The sequence below is a fragment of the Balaenoptera acutorostrata genome, chromosome 1, assembly GCF_949987535.1.
Source record: "Balaenoptera acutorostrata chromosome 1, mBalAcu1.1, whole genome shotgun sequence".
Lineage (NCBI taxonomy): Eukaryota > Metazoa > Chordata > Mammalia > Artiodactyla > Balaenopteridae > Balaenoptera > Balaenoptera acutorostrata.
The window spans coordinates 114,199,344-114,219,221 of NC_080064.1; the positions used below are offsets into that span (position 1 = coordinate 114,199,344).

Sequence of the window (19,878 nt, forward strand, 5' to 3'; positions counted from 1 at the left end):
TGAAAACATTTATCTTGGACTTCCCTGGTGGCGCAGTGGTTAAGAATCCGCCTGCCAATGCAGGGGACACGGGTTCGAGCCCTGCTCTGGGAAGATCCCACATGCTGCGGAGCAACTAAGCCCGTGTGCCACAACTACTGAGACCGCGTGCCACAACTACTGAAGTCTGCAGCGCCTAGAGCCTGTGTTCTGCAACAAGAGAAGCCACTGCCATGAGAAGCCCGCACACAGCAAGGAAGCGTAGCGTCTGCTCGCCGCAACTAGAGAAAGCCTGCACGCAGCAACAAAGACCCAACGCAGCCAAAAATAAATAAATAAATAAATGTATTAAATAAAAAGATTAAAAAAATTTTTATCTACACAAAAACTTGTACACAAATGTTCACAGGAACATTATCCATACAATGAAATGTTATTCATCAATGAAAAGGCATGAAGTAGAGTCATCCCTCAGTATCCGCAGAGAATTGGTTCCAGAACCCCTACAAATACCAAAATCCAAAAATACTGAAGCCCCTTATATAAAATGGCATAGTATTTGTGTATAACCTACATGCATTTAAATCATCTCTAGATTGCTTCTACTTCCTAGTACAATATAAATGCTACATAAATAGTTGTAAATACGATGTAAATGCTGTATAAATAGTTGCGTGCAGCAAATTCAAGTTTTGTTTCTTGGAACTTTCCAGAATTCTTTCCCCCAAACATTCTATCTATCTATCTATCTATCTATCTATCTATCTATCTATCTATCTATCTATGGCTGTGTCGGGTCTTCATTGCTGCATGCAGACTTCTTCTAGTTGCAGCGAGTGGGGCTACTCTTCTTTGCAGTGCACGGGCTTCTCATTGCAGTGGTTTCCCTTGTTGTGGAGCATGGGCTCTAGGCGCACAGGCGTCAGTAGCTGTGGCATGTGGGCTCAGTGGTTGTGGCTCGTGGGCTCTAGAGCGCAGGCTCAGTAGTTGTGGTGCACGGGCTTAGTTGCTCCACGGCATGTGGGATCTTCCCAGGCCAGGGCTCGAACCCGTGTCCCCTGCATTAGCAGGTGGATTCTCAACCACTGTGCCACCTGGGAAGCACCCCCCCCACAAACATTTTCAATCCATGGTTAGTTGAATGTGCGGACGTGGAACCCATGGACATGGAGGGCCAGATGTACTGATACATGCTACAACATAGATGAACTTTGAAAACATTATGTTAAAAATGAAGGAAGCCAGTTCCAACAGACAACATTGTAGGACTCCGTTTGTATGAAATGTCCAAACTCAGCAAACCCATACAGAAAGTAGATTAGTGGTTACCTAGGGCTAGGGTAAAAGGGGAATACCTGGGATGAGGAGTGACTGTGGGTACCAAGATGCAATGTTCTAATATTAGATAGTGGAGATGGTTGCATAACTATATGAATATGTTAAAAACCACTGAATTGTATGCTTCAAATTAGTGAATTGTACAGTACATGAATTATACCTCAATAAAGCTATTTAACATTTTTCTGGCAGATCAAAATAAAGTTTCTTGTGGAAGGGGTTCCCTTCCTTACCTTACATAAAAACAGATTATGGACTAGTGGCAGTCCTGAAAAAACCTTTTTCAATTAACAGATTTCAATATGGCAAGAAGCTGATTTATTTGATATGTTTGTTGCATGTTGACCTAACTGGTTATCCATTTGGAGAAAACAAAGTTAGAACCATTCCTCATTAAACACAAGAGTAATTTCCTCATGGACTTCCCTGGTGGCACAGTGGTTAAGAATCCGCCTGCCAGTGCAGGGGACACGGGTTCAAGCCCTGGTCTGGGAAGATCCCACATGCTGCGGAGCAACTAAGCCCATGCACCACAACTACTGAGCCCGCATGCCACAACTACTGAAGCTGTGCACCTAGAGCCCATGCTCCGCAACAAGAGAAGCCACCACAATGAGAAGCCCGTGCACCGCAGCGAAGAGTAGCCCCCACTCACAACTAGAGAAAGCCCAGGCACAGCAACAAAGACGCAATGCAGCCAAATTAATTAATTAATTAATAAAAAAAGAACAATTTCCTCATGGATTTAAGAACTATATGTACAAATAAAAGCACTTGAAGAGGGGCGTCCCTGCTGGCGCAGTGGTTGAGAATCTGCCTGCCAATGCAGGGCACACAGGTTCGAGCCCTGGTCTGGGAGGATCCCACATGCCGCGGAGCGGCTGGGCCCGTGAGCCACAATTACTGAGCCTGCGCGTCTGGAGCCTGTGCTCCGCAACAAGAGAGGCCGCGATAGTGAGAGGCCCGCTTGCCGCGATGAAGAGTGGCCCCCGCTTGCCGCAACTAGAGAAAGCCCACGCACAGAAACGAAGACCCAACACAGCCAAAAATAATAAATAAATAAATAAATAAATAAAATTAAAAAAAAAAAAAAAGCACTTGAAGAGTATTGGTGAATATTTCTATAGCCTATGGTTGAGAAACCTTAAGCAAATCAGGAAACTAGAAAACATAAAGGAAAAAAGTGACCAATTTGATTACATAAAAGCATTATATACCGTAATGTAAGATGTAAACAAAATCAAGGACAAACAATAGACTAGGAGAAAATATAATGAACATGAAAAAGGATTAATATCTCTAACATACAAAGTTATTCTATAAACTAGTATGTAAGAAAAGACATACAGAGGCTTCCCTGGTGGCGCAGTGGTTGAGAGTCTGCCTGCCAGTGCAGGGGACACGGGTTCGAGCCCTGGTCTGGGAGGATCCCACATGCCGCGGAGCAACTAAGCCCGTGAGCCACAGCTACTGAGCCTGCGCGTCTGGAGCCTGTGCTCCGCCACAAGAGAGGCCGCGACAGTGAGAGGCCCGCGCACCGCGATGAAGAGCGGCCCCGCTCGCCGCAACTGGAGAGAGCCCTTGCACAGAAATGAAGACCCAACGCAGCCAAAAATAAATAAATAAATAAATTAATTAATTATTAAAAAAAAAGAAAAGAAAAGACATACAGGAGATATGCACAGGCAATTACAGAAGAGATAGAAATAATTAGAAACAAAAAGATGATCTACCTCACTGGTAGTCAGGGAGATGTGAATTAAGATATTTTTCACTCATCACTTTGGTTGAAATTTAAGACTGATAACAACTAATACTGGCAAGGTGGAAAGAGGGCCCTAGTGGCCACCGTCATTTTGGAAAGTAATCTTTTCTATCATAGAAAAATAAAAGCAGCAATAAAAGAATATTTATTATAGCCGTCCTTGATGTGCTACATACACAAAAACAGTTAAATATATATATATATACACACACACACAAATATACAGCCATGTATGCTATTTTTAAGTAAAAATGCAAGCATGATCTCATATTTGTAAAGAGTAGAAAAAAACATATGTATTTGTATGCACGTAGAAATAAATATGGATGATTATACATCAACTGATAGCACTGGTTACTTCAGGGGAAAAGGTTTGGAAGTAAACGGGAAAAATCTTGTTTATAAATATTTTTTTCCTTGACCTGTTACAGAATTTGTGTAAGTTTTATAATTAAACACAAATCCAATGAAAACATATTTTTAAAAGATTTGAAATATACGTAGGTGCCATATGCACACACCTCTCAAGTCTTGTTCATATATACATGAAATTGAGAAAACTAACCCAATAGCTTTTGGATGTACTTTCTAACTCCATTATCTTAATACTGACTAAGCTATTTTCTTAATATATTCCTCTCCTTTTTGTTTCCATTCAATAGACTGACACCTACTACACACCTCTTTATCTTTTTATTATTTTTTTATTGTGGTAAGAACACAACATGAGATCTACCAAATTTTTAAGTGTACAATACACTATTGTTGACTATACATACAATGCTGTACAATAAATCTCTAGAGCTTATTCATCTTGACTGAAACTTTATGCCTATTAATAAGTAATTCTCCATTTCCTCCTACCCACAACTACATGCCTCTTCAAACTAGATCAGGGAAACAAAAGACAAATGGGACTTTATGAAAAATGAGAACTTCTGTTCATCAAAAGACACCATCTAGAGAGTGAAAAGGGAAGCCATACATTGGATGACGATATTTGCAACGCATATATTTGAGAAAGGAATTGCATTCAGAATATATATTAAGAGCAGGTACTTCACAAGAGGATGTCCAAACATCCAACGCACACATGAAAAGTTGCTTAAACTCACCAGTCATGAGTGAAATGCAAATCAATACCAATGAAATACTATTACCCACCAAAATGGCTAAAATTAAAAAGAATGGCAACACCAAAAGCTGGGAAAGATGTGGAGCCTGATAAAGTTATAAAGTCATAAAATCACCTTGGAAAACCGTTTGATAGTATTTACTAAAGATAAAAATATGCTTACCCCGTGGCCCAGCAATTCCACTCCTAGGTATATGCCAAAGACAAATGAGTGCATACTGTTCACCAAAAGAGGGGAGGTGGCCAGGTAACGCTTCACAGCATCAACTTGAACTTTGTCTCAGAAGTTGGGTAGGTGTTCTCTAAGCAGCCAGGCACTGGGAGGAACATGAAAGTCATGGAGATATAAACGAACCGTGTATGGGAATGATGACAGTTCCAAACACCTGAAGCACAAGGGTAGGAGGCCCAGTGAGACACAAAGCTAAAGAGGTAGGCAGGATCTTGAAGAGTGCTAAAGAGTGTATCCTGCCAAGGCACATGGTCAGGTTTGGATTCAGAAATCGCATGCATTTCAGAGACGTATGTGGGATATAGCTAGGGAGGCTTGGTAACAGTATGCTGGAAGCCAATCAGGGTGGGTCACAGATAGACGATTATCACTTTGCTGCCATTTTACTGATTTTGGAGAATTACTTTTCTTATACCCAGTCTGCCATTCTAACATTGGTATGTTGCTTTAACTAATGATTCTCCAGAAATTACTGCATTATCAAAATGGTGAAGAGAAAAAGAAGGTGGACAGATAACAGACAGTAGAGCAAAGATTTACTTAAACCACCATCTAACCACCACCATCCCATGTGAGTTTATGTCCATTTTTAAATGCAGTCCCTGTTGAAGAACAGGTAAATAATGCAACTGTCATTCCATAACATTCATAATTAAGATGCTTATGAAACAAGAAACTTGGAGGTGGCCATTTTTAATCACCTAGTTCTAAGTCTCAGTAAATAGTTTCCAGATTTGTGTGGAACAGATTCATCTAGAAATATTTTTCGAGGCTTATCTGAATCCCAAATCATACTACTTTCTTAAACATCTCAATTCTACTTAAGAAGATCGCCTCTAACTATCTGGAAATTTTTGTTAATGTTTTCTTAAGGACACCATTTACATGGACGAGAACAGGCTCTCTAATACATACGAATGATAATTCTGACTTAGACTTAGGAAAAAGAAATCATACATGATATGGACCCTTAATTCTCTGGTGATTTCTGTAAAACAGCAACAAGAGATCAGAAAAACTCTAGGGAACATGTTGTTACTAGAAAAGTTTCCCCTCAATGTTCTGGAATTAATTCCTTTTCCTGGACTGACAAAGTCCAAAACTACCAGCCTTTTAGGCACAGTGCCAATTCAACAGATGGGCCCTACATTTTCCTAATGGTAGAGGTGGATCGGCAAGTGTGAAGTCATGTGCTCAAGCAAGAGGGTATGTTTCATGCATTAGCTAAGAGGATTCCTGATAGGTTTTTAAATCAACAACAAAAAACCTAGGCACTTCCCTGGTGGCGCAGTGGTTAAGAATCCCCCTGCCAATGCAGGGGACATGGGTTCGAGCCCTGCTCTGGGAAGATCCCACATGCCATGGAGCAGCTAAGACCATGCGCCACAACTACTGAGCCTGAGCTCTAGAGCCCGCAAGCCACAACTACTGAGCCTGCTTGCCCAGAGCCTGTGCTCCGCGACGAGAAGCCACAGCAATGAGAAGCCCGCGCACCGCAACGAAGAGTAGCCCCCATTCACTGCAACTAGAGAAAGCTCACACGCAGCAATGAAGACCCAACGCAGCCAAAAAAAACCAAAAAACAAAAAACCCTATACACTGTGATTGCTTTTATTGTCTGTTATTTCTATTCCTTCCAATTTCTGACACCTCAAATATATTTTAATAGATCCTTACCCACATCCAGAAAAACATGTCCTGCAAAATGCAATAAGTCAACCTAAATGATATTAAGCCCCTAATAGTTACAAGTATTAGTTACATCTTACAAATGTATTCTAGGAGGTTAGATATGTTGACTAATTAAGTCCACCGATGAAAAACCAGCTTAATAAAAGGAAGGTGTAACAATGCCCAATGATAGGCTACATAAGAAATTAGGAGACAGCTTGATCTCATTCTTACTCTGTAAATTTTCAAAGCTAGAAATTGTTATCATGTTAATGAGTAAGCAGCTTCATGTCTTTTGACACCTCATTCATTACTTTATAAACTTGTATTTATTTGTTTTACCTTATGTTGCCCGCCACAACGGATATCTAGGAAGCTAATGACCATTCTGGCCATCTTTTCAGAGTAACCAAGTAGAAATAGGCACTCTGGTTCTTAATTTCACATAAAATGAGTGTTCTGAGCTCTGCGACACAAACAGCTATTTAACAGATAAAAGAATAGCAATTTGTTCCTCAACCATTTTATTTTTGTCTCTCTGTCTTGACTAGTTAGTACTTGTTAGGTTTTCTTAGTCAGCAAAGTATTATCCCTAAAATTATCAAAAGATTCTTTCAACCCTGGCATTTTTAGTAAGTGTCAAGAATACTCCACAACTCAGTCCAAGAACTTCATCTCTTCTCTACATTCACTATCCAGGTAATCTCATGAAGTCCCATGGCTCTAAACAGCATCTCTACACTGACCAACTCCCAAATTTACATTTGCCCCAACCTCGAGACTTACATATCCAACTGCCCTACTCAATATCTCAACCAGAAACACTTAATAGAAAACTTGAAGTCAGTATATCCAAACCAAACTTAATATCTGCATTCCTGCAACCTGCTTCTCCCAGTGTTTGTCATCTCAGTAAATAGTATCCAAATGTTAAGGCCATCACTGGAATCATTCTTGACTTACTCTTTTACTCAGACCACACACCCAATCCAGGTTATCCTCCCTACTACCTTCAAAATATATCCCCAAACCCATCTCCCTGATAACACTTCAGGTTCAACTCATAATCATCTCTTGCCTCAAATATCACAACCTCCTACTAACTGATCACTCTGGTTGCATTACCCTTGCCTTCCAAAGTGTATATATTAGATCAAGTCATTTCCCTGCTCAAAACCTCCCAATAGCTTCCTATCAAGTCCAGAATAAAACCTAGACACTTAGTCAAGTCTTAAAAGTCCCTACATTATCTAGGCCCTGGCTACCTCTTCTCCCTATTTTCTATTATTCTTCCCCACATTGTTTACTCTGTTCCAGCTCTTTCCCATTTCTGAAATACACCAAACACACTACTGCCTCAGCACTTATGCTTATGCCCCAGACAGATTCACGGGGTCCTTCGTATCATTCAGATTTCTGCTCAAATACTACTGCCTCAAAGGACTTCCCTAACTACCTAACATCCCCTTACCTTGTTTACATTTCCTTTACAACACTTATCACTGAAGGACGTCCCTGGTGGTCCAGTGGTTAAGACTCCGTGCTGCCAACGCAGGGGGCCTGGGTTTGATCCCTGGTCAGGGAACTAGATCCCACATGCCACAACTAAAAGCCCACATGCCGCAACTAAAAGATTCTGCATGCCACAACGAAGACCCCGCTTGCTGCAAGTAAGACCCGACACAGCCAAATAAATAAATAGTAAAAAAACAAAACACTTATCACTGGAATGCTATGACATCATATCCATTTATACAATATCTATCTTACCACTCACTAGAAAGTGAGTACCATGATGGCAGTGATTCTTGACTATCATTATTCTCTGCTCTATCCCCCAAGCTTAGCACAGTACTTGGCATAACGTACAGTTCTCCCTCGGTATCTGCAGGTGGTTGGTTCCAAGACCCCTCACAGATACCAAAACCCAAGGGATGCTCAAGTCCCTTATACAAAATGGCATAGTATTTCCATATAACCTAAGCACATCCTCCTCTATCCTCCTCTATACTTTAAACCGAGGGTCCTCAACCCCCAGGCTACAGACCCATAGTGGTCTGCAGCCTGTTAGGAACCAGGCCACACAGCAGGAGGTGAGCAGCGGGTGAGTGAGCAAAGCTTAATCTGCCACTCCCCATCGCTCACATTACCACCTGAACCATCCCCAGCCCATCCATGGAAAAATCGTCTTCCACGAAACCAGTCCCTGGTGCCAAAAAGGTGGGGGACTGCTGCTTTAAACCATCTCTAGACTACTTATAATATCTAATGCAATGTGTATGCTACATAAATAGTTGTAAATACTACAATGTAAATGCTATATAAATAGTTGACAGCATGAGGCAAATTCATGTTTGCTTTTTGGAACTTTCTGGAATTTCTTTTCCCCCAAATATTTTTGATCTGTGGTCGGTTGAATCCGCAGATGCAGAACCCATGGATACGGAGGGCCAACTGTATACAATCAATACTTGTTGAATGCCTTCTGTTGGAAGGCACAGGAGGCAGAATGCTGGTTTTTATCTGACTCTGAACAAAGGACTTAACCCACTGATACCCCAAAGGCCTAACTGTCCAATGGACTGCCTTGATAAAACACAGGCACACAATAAAGATTCCTCAAGATTTAGAGTTTTCCTAGAAATGATTTGCTCTGGCATAAAATAACGTATCCCAAGAAATCTTTACTATACCTTAAGACGAGTTTTGCTTGAACCACATGTAACATGATGGTAGCAATATGTTAAATCAATACTGAAAGATCTTGTCCTGGAGAAGGAAAAGGAAAATGCCCAAGTGATTCTTAACCACTGCGCCACCAGGGAAGTCCCGTGATCAGCTTTAAAAAGAGAACTGTCTGGCTTCCCTGGTGGCGCAGTGGTTGAGAATCTGCCTGCTAATGCAGGGGACACGGGTTCGAGCCCTGGTCTGGGAAGATCCCACATGCCGCGGAGCAACTGGGCCCATGAGCCACAACTACTGAGCCTGCGCGTTTGGAGCCTGTGCTCCGCAACAAGAGAGGCCGCGATAGTGAAGAGGCCCGCGCACCGCGATGAGGAGTGGCCCCTGCTTGCCGCAACTGGAGAAAGCCCTCACGCAGAAACGAAGACCCAACACAGCCAAAAATAAATATAAAAATAAATAAATAAACAATAATTAAAAAAAAAAAGAGAACTGTCATAACTAAACCCAATTCTGTTCAAAGACTTAAGGTTCTCCACCCCAAAATATTCACACAGTGAGATATATTCCTGTTCACTTTGGAGACAAATCCTTGATTTGGTAAGAAGGTAAAATGAAGCCAAACACAAACGCCTAACCTTGAGTTAAGTGGAAAAAAACAAAAGTAGAATTCACATGTGAGGAAAATAAGATAAACCGAGAATCAGGAAAAAACATGTATACATGTAAATAAGTTGTTTATACACACTTTCACGAATGTATTTTACATATTCTTACCTCCTATAGGAAATATATATAAGGGAGGTCATTTGCTTTCCTTAAAAAATTTCTCTTTTCAGGAAATGAAATAACAGCAAATCTGTATTACGCACTTGCTACATGACATAAATTATGCTAAGAACTACACATATTATCTCATACAATCCTCCAACAATCCTTTGCTATAAGTATTATCATCATTTTAAAGTCAAGGAAACCAAAGACCATAAGTATTTTGCTAAAGGTTACATAGTAAGTAGCAAAACTGGAATCTGAGCTTACTCAATTTGATTTTTTTTTGGTCCACACTGCTTGCGGGATCTTAGTTCACTGACCAGGGATTGAACCCGTGCCCCCTGCAGTGGAAGCGCAGAGTCTTAACCACTGGACTGCCAGGAAAATCCCTCAATCAGATTTTAGAGTCCACAGTCTTAATCACTATTTGAAATTTGCAACAAATTGAGGAGAAATATACCAATGTGGAGGCTGGGAGATTTTTCATTATTAAGAAAAGCAATTATACATTATTTTATTTGGCTGGGTAACTATTGTAGACAAGGCCTGATTAACTAAAGTGCTGAAGGAGTGTATTCTAGTAAAAATTTTCTGAGTAACTAAAAGAGAACCAATTATTTTCTTGATTTGAATCTCTGTTAAAATTACCTTTAACTGTAAGAATATACTATTTTGTGTAAGTAGAGTGTACTGAACATAGTTCCATCTTTATTTTTCTGATGATCTCTAAGCACAAAGGCCAACCTTATATAGCACTGAAGACACAGGAAATCATAGGGGAATGGGTGGAAAGTTCTATAGTGATTCAAATTACAGTCCCCTGAACTCATTCTGCTATGTTATATTCACTTTCATACCCTTGCAGATGACCTTCCTCTACCTAGAATGCTCTTGCTATACCTTACTGAATAACTCATATTTATCCTTTAAAACCTGTCTCTTCCCACTGGTCAGAAGCCATCCCTAACCTTTCCTTTCTCCCCACAGACTTAATAACTTTCTCCCCTCTCTACCTGGGAGAAATGTATTACATCGTATGTTAAGTTTGTTAACATGATGTTCCTCTTACTAGATTCACAACTCGCTTCAGGCAAAAAACAAACCAAAAAAAAAATCCTAATTTTTTCCCAACACCTAAGCACAGAAATGAGAATGGAGTAAGTACTGAAAAAATGTTAGTTGGCTGAATGATGAATGAATCAATGAACAAACAGAAGAATTACTGTTCAGAAGAAATTAAACCCTGATTTGCTCTATATTTGAGGGGTTTTTCCCCCTTAAAGTTAAACACACACTCAGAATTATTTTTATAATTAACTTAAATCTCTAACTAATTGCAGCTTTAAGGTGATTGCTCTTTTTTCTTTGATATGTTTCTGCATCTAAACTTTAACTTTCCAACTTGTGTTATCATTTAGTTATCAATCATATACATGGACTCTCTATTTGTTTGAGATTCTTATTCTCCAATCTTTGTATCCTCATATATATATATTATATATATAAAATATTGTTCAACCAATAATGATTATACATGATTAATTCACTCTCCCATTTTCTCAAATGTCAGAATTAGCAGTTTTTCTTTCAAAGACAATCTTTTAAATTCTCTCCATTAAGCCCTGTTAAGCTTTAAATGTTACTATTTAAACTCTAGGGCTTTCATTTTCAGCAGTGCTGAATTTAAGAAACCTTATCATAAGGAATGTCTCTACCACATTCTCAATGTCATTTACACCAAGAAGCCATGATATAGCTCCTTTATAATCTGACACACTGTCCACCTGTGGTCTTAGGACAAATAAAACTGAATGAGAGGAGTGATTTGGTATCAAGTGTAGAAAAGATAGAACAAAATGTAAAACAAGAAGATTAAGTCAAAGATTCATGATTTATTTACTGTGGGACTATAACATAAGAAATAACAAAAGGTAAGTTGACCAAACTTTCATTAGTGATGGAATTCACATTCATCTGTCAGCCTTTTCTAGAAGGAAAGGATATACATCTATATTCTACTTTACTAGCAACCACTTCAAATCTCTATACTCTGTTTCATCTTCATAACTCAATAGGAATATTTACTTTCTTTTTCTACAGTATTTCTACTCATCATAACCATGCTCTGTAACATGGTTCATATTTAGCAGTTTAAGCAATGAAATGTATTTTGGTGGGTTTTTTTTGACATGTATTTTCAAACATCCACAAACAGAATTTCAAAACTCAAAACAAGGTGTATTTCATTCTCTTTAAAAAGCAAGTTGATTTTAGACCAATTTCAGCTCCTATTCAACATCACCAGTATCATCTGATTTCTTTGTGGTAACTAGATCCAGTTAGAAAATCAAGAGGAACCAAGAGTAACCAGAAAATGTTTTTAGCATCTTGTCACTATGACTAAAAAAACAAAACAAACGAAAGAACTAAGAGACATTATTTCTCACTCGTGGGTTTGAACAAAGCTGATAAACTTTTCTAGGAAACATAGCAACTAACTGCATTTTTCAATGCAAACATCTAAAGGCAGTGAGGTAAATTTCCATTCAGCTCATTTCTTTTGGTTTGCAGAGGGAATTCCTATTGACAGGTAATACAGATTGGAAGTATTTGGTATGAGTAGTGTAGTTCCAACTATCATCAGATAGTTTACTTAAAAAGTTATATAAACCTAACTATGGGGAAATAATTCCCCATTTAAGAGTGAAAAGAATGTACACACTGAATTTATGGATGAAATGATATAACATCTGGAAGATTCACTTCAAAATAAGCAAAGCGAGGGAGGAGGAAGAGAGGCTAGTAGATGGGATACAGTGTGATAACTGGGTGTGAATAACTGTTGAAGCTGGATGTTAAGTACATGAGAACTCTATACTATTCTTTTCATTTCTGTATATGTTAGAAATTTTCCACTTAAAAAAAGGAACAAAATTAAATTAAAAAAAAAGTATACACTCCTGTCATTAACTTGCATATGTCTGAGAGCAAATGACTAAAAACTATGGAAAGCAAAAACTATTAATGCTAAAAATAAAATTTTATATATTCTTCAAACATAAATAAGTTAGATGCTCAAAGAAGGAAACAGAACTCTGAAATAGCAATAAGATTATTAGTTAAATTTCATCATTACTTGAAGCCATAATTTATTATGTTGTGTCAACATCACACTGCCAGGACTTCCTGATGGCCCAGTGGTTAAGACACCGAGCTTCCACTGCAGGGTGCACGGGTTCAATCCCTGGTTGGGGAATTAAGAGCCCTCAAGCTGGGTGGCGTGGCCGAAAAATAGAAGGAAAAAAAAAAAAAAAAATCACACTGCTATCAACACCCCCAATGAGACAGTCACTAAGAAAGTGATTTCTTTTTTTTTTTAAGAAAGTGATTTCTAAACCATGAAATGACAGTTATCATTAACTAAGATGACAAATCATAAGTATGAAAGTCTAACCTCTCCAAACGAAAGAATATAAACCAAATAAATTACAAGTAATTTAAAGAAAGATGATTTTTTTAAAAAGACTAGCAATATAGCTCAAAACAAAAACTACTTTCGTTTCCCTCTCTTATGATAGCCAGGGTTAAGATATCTCATGCCTCTGGAAAGGCTGGCACAAAGTAGACCTCACAGTGGATTACAATATAAGGTAATATAAGGTGTTATGTTACCTTTAATAGACTCAGATCAACATGCATAACTCAAGAATATGAAATTATTTAATGGAGACGCACCACCTACACATATGGTAAAACTTTTCCACTGTGTGCAGGTAGATCATTTTAGGCAGGACTGAATGTGTCCAAATTCTTTATTTGTAAGGCATGGAAGACTTAGAATAAAGCTTCAAGTGGTATTGCTAATACTATGAAGACACAGTGCTTAGCAAGATATAGGGAAGTTATACTCCATATTTTAGAATACAACTCAAGAATAGGACATGAAAATCACTTTCTATTCTCGATCCTTAAAGATCCTGTGTATTTTTTGTAATTATTGCAAGCATTGTTTTTTTAAATTGTGAAGTATGTCATACATTATAGGAGACTATATACATATGTTATGCATATGCACAGATATAGACACACTACACACACATATATATGACATATTAAAAAAAAAAAACCATGAACCTACTACCCAAGTTAAAAATTACAGAAAGTATTAAACTTTTCACAAATATACATGACATTCTTACACAGAGGACATGACAATAAAGAGACAATCAAACCATTTTTCTTAAGATATCTCCATTATCTTACTGAATCCTGTAATCTGTACTATTAAAACACCTTTCTGAATTTCTTTTCTTTAAAAATTCAATAATTATTTTTAATTTTCAGTACTAGATTCATGGGTAGTCTGTCAAATAGCTACTGGATTTCATCCCAGAAGTGTTGTCTAGATACATGCATATCCAAAATGACATTAAGACCTTTTTACATAAACTCGCTATAGAAATACATCCAAGACAAGATCAGGAATGCTACCAACATTTGCCTCCTTTTCAAACCAGAGTTCCTTCAGCCCAAAATATCAAATGATATTAAAACACATTTTTTAAGCTACAAAGTTGCATACAGAATGTGAAGACTTTGTAACTTCCTAAGAATAACAGCAAAACCTCTCTGCAACTGAGTCATGAAATCTCAACTTCTAGGAAAATGCTTCAATCCACCTTGCCCTTTAGAAAGCCCCCACTATCACGCAATTCATAGCTTCAACAGGATTAGAATAGCTTCAAGGACAGAAGCCATATATTATTCATCTTTGTGTCCCCTGCATAAAAATAACTCAATAACATTTGTTATAACTAAGATAAGTGCCAGGAAATTAGCTTCAAAACACCTCAGTCCCAATGCAAAACTGTAAAGAGATGAGTTTGAGAATACAGATTATTATTATAATGAAAAAGAATAAAGCTATAAACATTTGTGTTATATTCTCTTATCACCTAATTCAGAATCATGTATTAACACTGGAGAAATCAATCTGCAAAGAATAAAGAATAAAAAACAAAGATCTTAAAGTTCTCCTTATCGTCAGCATGCTCAAACACTGTCAAAGAACCTTTCACCTTAAACTCGTACCAACATCTCTACCCCCAAACAAAACCATTAAAAAAAAAAAAAAAGGCTTTTAAATGAGACCTGAATATAAATTGGTTCTATCAATACTTCACTACAATTTAAGTTTCTGAAATTTGTATGCATAATTTGTGCGACTGTGCTCATGCTCATTTTCTACAGTGAGGGTTTTTTCATCAGATTCTCAGAAGAATAAGTGACCCCAAAAAACTTTTAAGAACCACTAGTCTAGCAAATCAAAAACATTCCATTTTCCAGAGAAATAGTTAAGTTGGCTTAATTCAATCAAGTATTCTTCCCTCATATTCATAGAGGGGATCCTTAGTACAAAATTAGCCTGTGGAAGAATTTCTTCAGCCAAGCCAAAAAGTTCCAATATCCACAGGCACATATATCAACAATTCCAGATCCCAAAAACAGTTTACTCGGAAATGCCAAAAGAAAATGCAAAAGGCGGCACACTACCACAAACTGGCCACCCTATTAGATGCTTAAATACACTTGGATCCTTCCATAGTAAACTGTCTGGAAGATCTAAATTCCCTCCAAACTGAATAGGCTTTTTAGGAAGGTTTTCTAGTTTCAACTCCACACTGACCTGTGAGCCTCACTCGACTCAATATGTATCACTGTCTCAATATTTATCACTGTCAAGACAAATCCCCTCATATGTACCCAGGCTGTTTCAACAGGGTCACCTTGATTATTCCCACCCCAAGGCATGGAGCATTTATTGAATAGTTATTCAATAAATATTTGTTGAATGAATGAAAGAAGATCCTTCCTCCCTTAAAGTTAAGCTGTCAGCCCCCATGCAGCTGCTATGGTACCAGTTAAACATGCCTCCCTCAAGCTAAAGTGTCAGAAATGCTCTGCTTCCTCCATAAACAGAAAGTAATACAGTCATGGAATACCCATTTCTCACGGGCTAACCTGGCAAGGACAACCAATGTTCTGTCTGACACAACTGATCTCTACCAAATACCATCCAACCAGTCAATATGCCCCTATCTTTCCAATAAACTCAGATCTGCCTGACCAAGACCTCCTGAGACGCCATGGTATGTTGAATATACTACTGGACTAGTAGTCAAAATATCTGTTATAGACCCAAGTTTGTCACCAATTTAACACATGACCTTGGAAAAATTATCTCTTTATGCCTCAATTTGCTATTTTGTAAAATGGGAGGAAACACCCATCCCACCATTTTCACAGAGATTTATTTAGGATCACAAACAAACTGCAAGAGCATTCTGAACAATAAAAAAGCTTTATTCCATTATAAAGTGTTAATATAAACTCAGATCAACAAGAAGGCCATCCATTCTTTATACCCTCATAGTAATTGTTCAAGTAAAAATGTTCTGGGCCTTCACATCTACACAATTCACTCTATTCTAAGGAACAAACTATTCTTAAGAATAACTGGCTATGACAAGTTTCTCCCATCCCTGACCCCACATTTACATGCTGTATTTCTAGAATACTGCCATGACTTCTCTTTCCCAGCAAGTATTAAGGCACTCCCAAACCCTAAAATACACACACATATCAACCAGCAGGGAACACCCCAAGTTTTATTTTTAAAATAAGCTAACTTATAAGTGGAACTCCATTACACTTATACAAATACAAGCAAACTCTTCCGGAACACTTTCCTTCCTCGCATACACACACAAACACAGCCGCTATACACCAACATACCATCTGTCTTCTAGACCAAAAACATGTCTTTCAATGCACAAATTAGCCAGTAACATTTATTAAACTTGTAACACTGAGATCATTCTATCCTTCCTACATACAGTTCAGCGTGTCAGGGACACCACAGATCTGATCGTACAGGTAAACTACCCTCAGAAGATCTTTCCTCCTGCCGCTCTTATACCTTAAACGAAACAAACAGGACTATGGGGGATGCCCCAATCCTACCTCCACAACAAACTAACCTGTCAGGGGCACAGCCGACTCCGCCTCCACTCGCTTACTTTCCCGCCCCCTCCCCCAAGCCAGGAGTCCGCCTGTCAGGGACACCCCTTCACCCCCGCCAGGAGGGACTTCCCGGTAAGCTCAGGATCCCCTTCCCTACTCTCCCCTCCCCCATCCTTACCACCGCTCTCCCGGAGGTCCAGGTCCGGGAGATGACAGTAGCTCCCAGGAAGCCAAGCACTAAGTCGCTGAGGGAGTACCTAGGCCCAAAGGCCTCCCCAGGCGGTTCTACTCACCGTGTCAGAGGCCGAGGCCGAGAGAGATGAGAGTGCAGGGAAGTGGGGAAGAGGGGGCGGCCGCCACCAGGCTCCTCCGCTTCCCTTGGTCCACAGCGGATCCCTCCCGCTTGTCAGGAGGCGGCCAGCGGGTGAGCGGACTGGCGGAAATGCGAGAGAGGAGAGGGGAAAAGCGTGGGGCTAAGCGGGGGAAACTGAGGGGAGGCGGGTCCCGCAACCGAGACGAGGATCGTCTCCCCCTCCGCAAAGCGAACCCAAAATGGCGGCGGGAGCGGCGGCGGCAGAGCGGCGGCGGCGGCTCCTTGGGAGGGAGGGAGCGAAGGGCGCCTCGTGCCCCCCCACCTCCCACTCCTCCCTCCTCGCGTTTTCCCCCTTCGTCCTCCCCCCTCACCCGACTCGGGCGGCGGAGCGCGCACGGCCGCCCGCACGCGCCAGAGTGTATCTGGGCTCGTCGCTCGCTGCTCCCACCAACCACCGCCTTCGGCCGCCTTGCGCGCCCGCCAGCCAGTACGCACTCGCTCTGGGGCGCCTCCTCGCACAGTCCCCCACTTCCCCTCGGCCCCTGTCAAGCCAGCTCTGCCGCGGGCCCTCACGCGTACCTTCGGCAGCGAGAGCCCAAGCCTCCTCCTCCACCTCCTCTCCTCTCCTCCCCCCTTCCCCGCCCCCACTGCCACCAACCGCCGCCACTGCCACCGCCGCCTCCTCCTCCGCCGGCCCCCCCCCCAACAAACCCTCCACCCCTCGTGCGTGCGCCTCCCACAATCCCCCCGCGGGACTGTTCCATTCCTGTCGGCTGCAGAAGCGGGGGAGAAAACGACAGGCGAAGCGGGCAGAGCTTGCCGTTAGGACAGGAGTTACCCCGAGTGGCGGAGAGACACTTATGACTACTTACCTCGCTGGCCGCGGCGCCGCGACGCCGCGGCTCCTTTCCCCTGCCTCGTCCCGGCCGCAGTGCGCTGGTTGGGGGCGGCCTAGCGCCCCTCCGTTAGCCGGTGGTTGGAGGCCGCGGCGGCTGCGCGTTGAGCAGCTTCCTGCCGTACGACCTGAGCTTGAGTCTCTGCTGCGGGACGATCGCCGAGGAGCCGGCCTTTGACAGTGTCTGCGGTTTACCGGGTTGGGAGAGCTGGTCCACGACTCTCGGTGAGGAAGTGAACCGGCACGGGGGTTGTACCCCTGAGGGAAAGGAGCGGGACTCCGAACCTCCATGAGGTAGGGAGTGAGGACAGTAGGGCCGGCAGCCCTCCTAGGGGGCTTCCCTCCGGGCTCTGTGTTGCGGACGTAGGACCCAAGAAGGAACCGGCTCAGTGGTAGGCTTTTTCTTTCTTCCTTATTTTTTTTTTTTTTAAACCCAGCTTAGATTTTCGAATTTCACACTATTGTCTATACGCGATGATGTTTTTGTGCACTTTTACACAAACCTCGTGGATGGATGATGCATTTTCAACCTCATTAGGCAGCCTTATGTTAGAGGATAAGGACACCATATATTTCAAGTTCAGGTCTGGACTCGATCTCCCATATCTTGTGTGTCCTTCAGAAAGTTATTTTTCTTAGTTCCTTATCAACAAGAAACGAAAAACTGAACATAAAAATTAGTTAACTCCAAATCTGCCTTCAGGGTTGGTGTGTGGTAAAATAATAAAATATGTGTATAGTAGAATTAGCTCCTAGGCACAGGGGAAGTGCAGAGAGTTAATGTTATCGTTCACAGTACTCTTGATGTTGATAAAGTTTGTGGGTGTAATTGGTAGTTTGTGTCCTTTTCCTCCAAATCGTTGGTAAAACAGTGCAAAACTAGGTCTGTCAGATTTCCGTGGTTACTGATACTTGTTTCGTAAAACTCTGCATGAACATTTACTTTTTCTTGATGATTGAATTCAGGAGAACTATGGACTATTAAAATCCACAGATAATTCCAAAACTTTCTTCTATCCCAGTAATCGTTAGTTTCACCCAGTGAGCAAAGCCGAATAAATTAGGTGAGGGATCCACTTGGGTTTCCCTTTTCCTTCACATCTGTGGACTTCTAGGAATCTGGGAATATTTTGAAAATCACTGTACTAGATTAATCTCAAAGGCCTATTCAAGTTCTAAAGTTCAAGTAGACACTCCTAAATTTCCCCCTTAACATATTAGATTTCAAAATATGGATCAGGTTTTATTTGTTTGCTTTTTTTTTTTTAAAGGGAAATCCGCCTTAATTACCTCACTATATATTTGCTTTTCCTAACCTTAAGTCCCAACTTTTTCATGGAGCCATTTAGGAGCCACTGATCTTTTTTTAATTGTGTCATGTATGCAGGTGTGTTACCCTACCAAGAACATTTTTAATTTGAGGGCAGGGACTATGTGTAACGTTTCTATTATATTCTTTTGTAGTCTAGTGCAAAGCAAGTCATGGAAATGTTGAAATTAATGTTAGATACTTAAAATATGAGAAGAGAAAGAGAATTAACATTTGTGGAATACCATGCCAAGAGAACTTGTGTTCCTGTTTAATCCTTATACAACACTTTGAAATAGATCATCTTACCCCCATTTTACAGATGAGAAGCCTGAGGCTCAAAGAAGTCCGGTAACTGTCTTTAGACTTCAATTTGCCTGTCTCTTAAAAACTTAACTTTTTTCACTATACCACGTTGCCTTCATAGTAAATTTCTCATTAGCAACATAATTGCATATACTAGAAAGGAAAAACACCTTTAATGGAATTCCACTACACTTGTATATAAAGAAAGTTACTTACAGTCTCTGTCTTTAACTAGCTTTGGGTAACTGCACTGATTCATGAATTGTCAGCTAAGTATAGACAAATAAGATCGTATTCAGTTCTTTTGTGCTCCAGTGCCTACCAGAGACTAAAATATATTAAGTGCTCAATAAAATGACCTTATTGAATGAATGAACCCTGAATTATTTGAACCAAGGAAGGTATGGAAAACAGAATAATGGTTCCCCCCAAAGATGTCCGTGTCCTAATCCCTGG

The 19,878-nt window shown here is 40.5% G+C and overlaps 2 protein-coding genes and 1 non-coding gene across 14 annotated transcripts in view; 2 read left to right on the plus strand and 1 right to left on the minus strand.

The window, feature by feature from the left end:
- The window catches only part of ASH1L (ASH1 like histone lysine methyltransferase), a 220,109-nt gene extending 202,294 nt beyond the window's left edge, over nucleotides 1-17,815 (minus strand). Inside the window, exons 1-3 of one of the 6 annotated variants that reach the window (XM_057540074.1) lie at nucleotides 17,571-17,615; nucleotides 16,893-17,032; nucleotides 4,381-4,534 (exon numbers count right to left, since the gene is read on the minus strand). The gene's annotated coding sequence lies outside the window, so the exon portion shown is untranslated. Of the gene's footprint in view, nucleotides 1-4,380; nucleotides 4,535-16,892; nucleotides 17,245-17,491; nucleotides 17,616-17,784 lie in introns of those variants that run through there. The other 5 variants (XM_057540065.1, XM_057540086.1, XM_057540077.1 and 2 more) reach the window with 5 other exon arrangements.
- Nucleotides 7,633-7,705, plus strand: TRNAG-GCC (transfer RNA glycine (anticodon GCC)). The gene has a single exon. It is a non-coding gene; the product is annotated as a tRNA-Gly (tRNA).
- A 78-nt stretch (nucleotides 17,816-17,893) lies between the features above and the next one.
- Nucleotides 17,894-19,878, plus strand: part of DAP3 (death associated protein 3) — a 30,263-nt gene continuing 28,278 nt past the window's right edge. For 4 of the 7 annotated variants that reach the window (XM_057540190.1, XM_057540215.1, XM_057540187.1 and 1 more), the window contains exon 1: nucleotides 17,935-18,032. Coding sequence is in view for 1 of the 7 variants with exons in the window: in XM_057540191.1 (XP_057396174.1) it covers nucleotides 18,097-18,101 (5 nt within the window). In the remaining 6 variants the exon portion in view is untranslated. Of the gene's footprint in view, nucleotides 18,033-18,068; nucleotides 18,200-19,878 lie in introns of those variants that run through there. The other 3 variants (XM_007171903.3, XM_007171906.3, XM_057540191.1) reach the window with 3 other exon arrangements.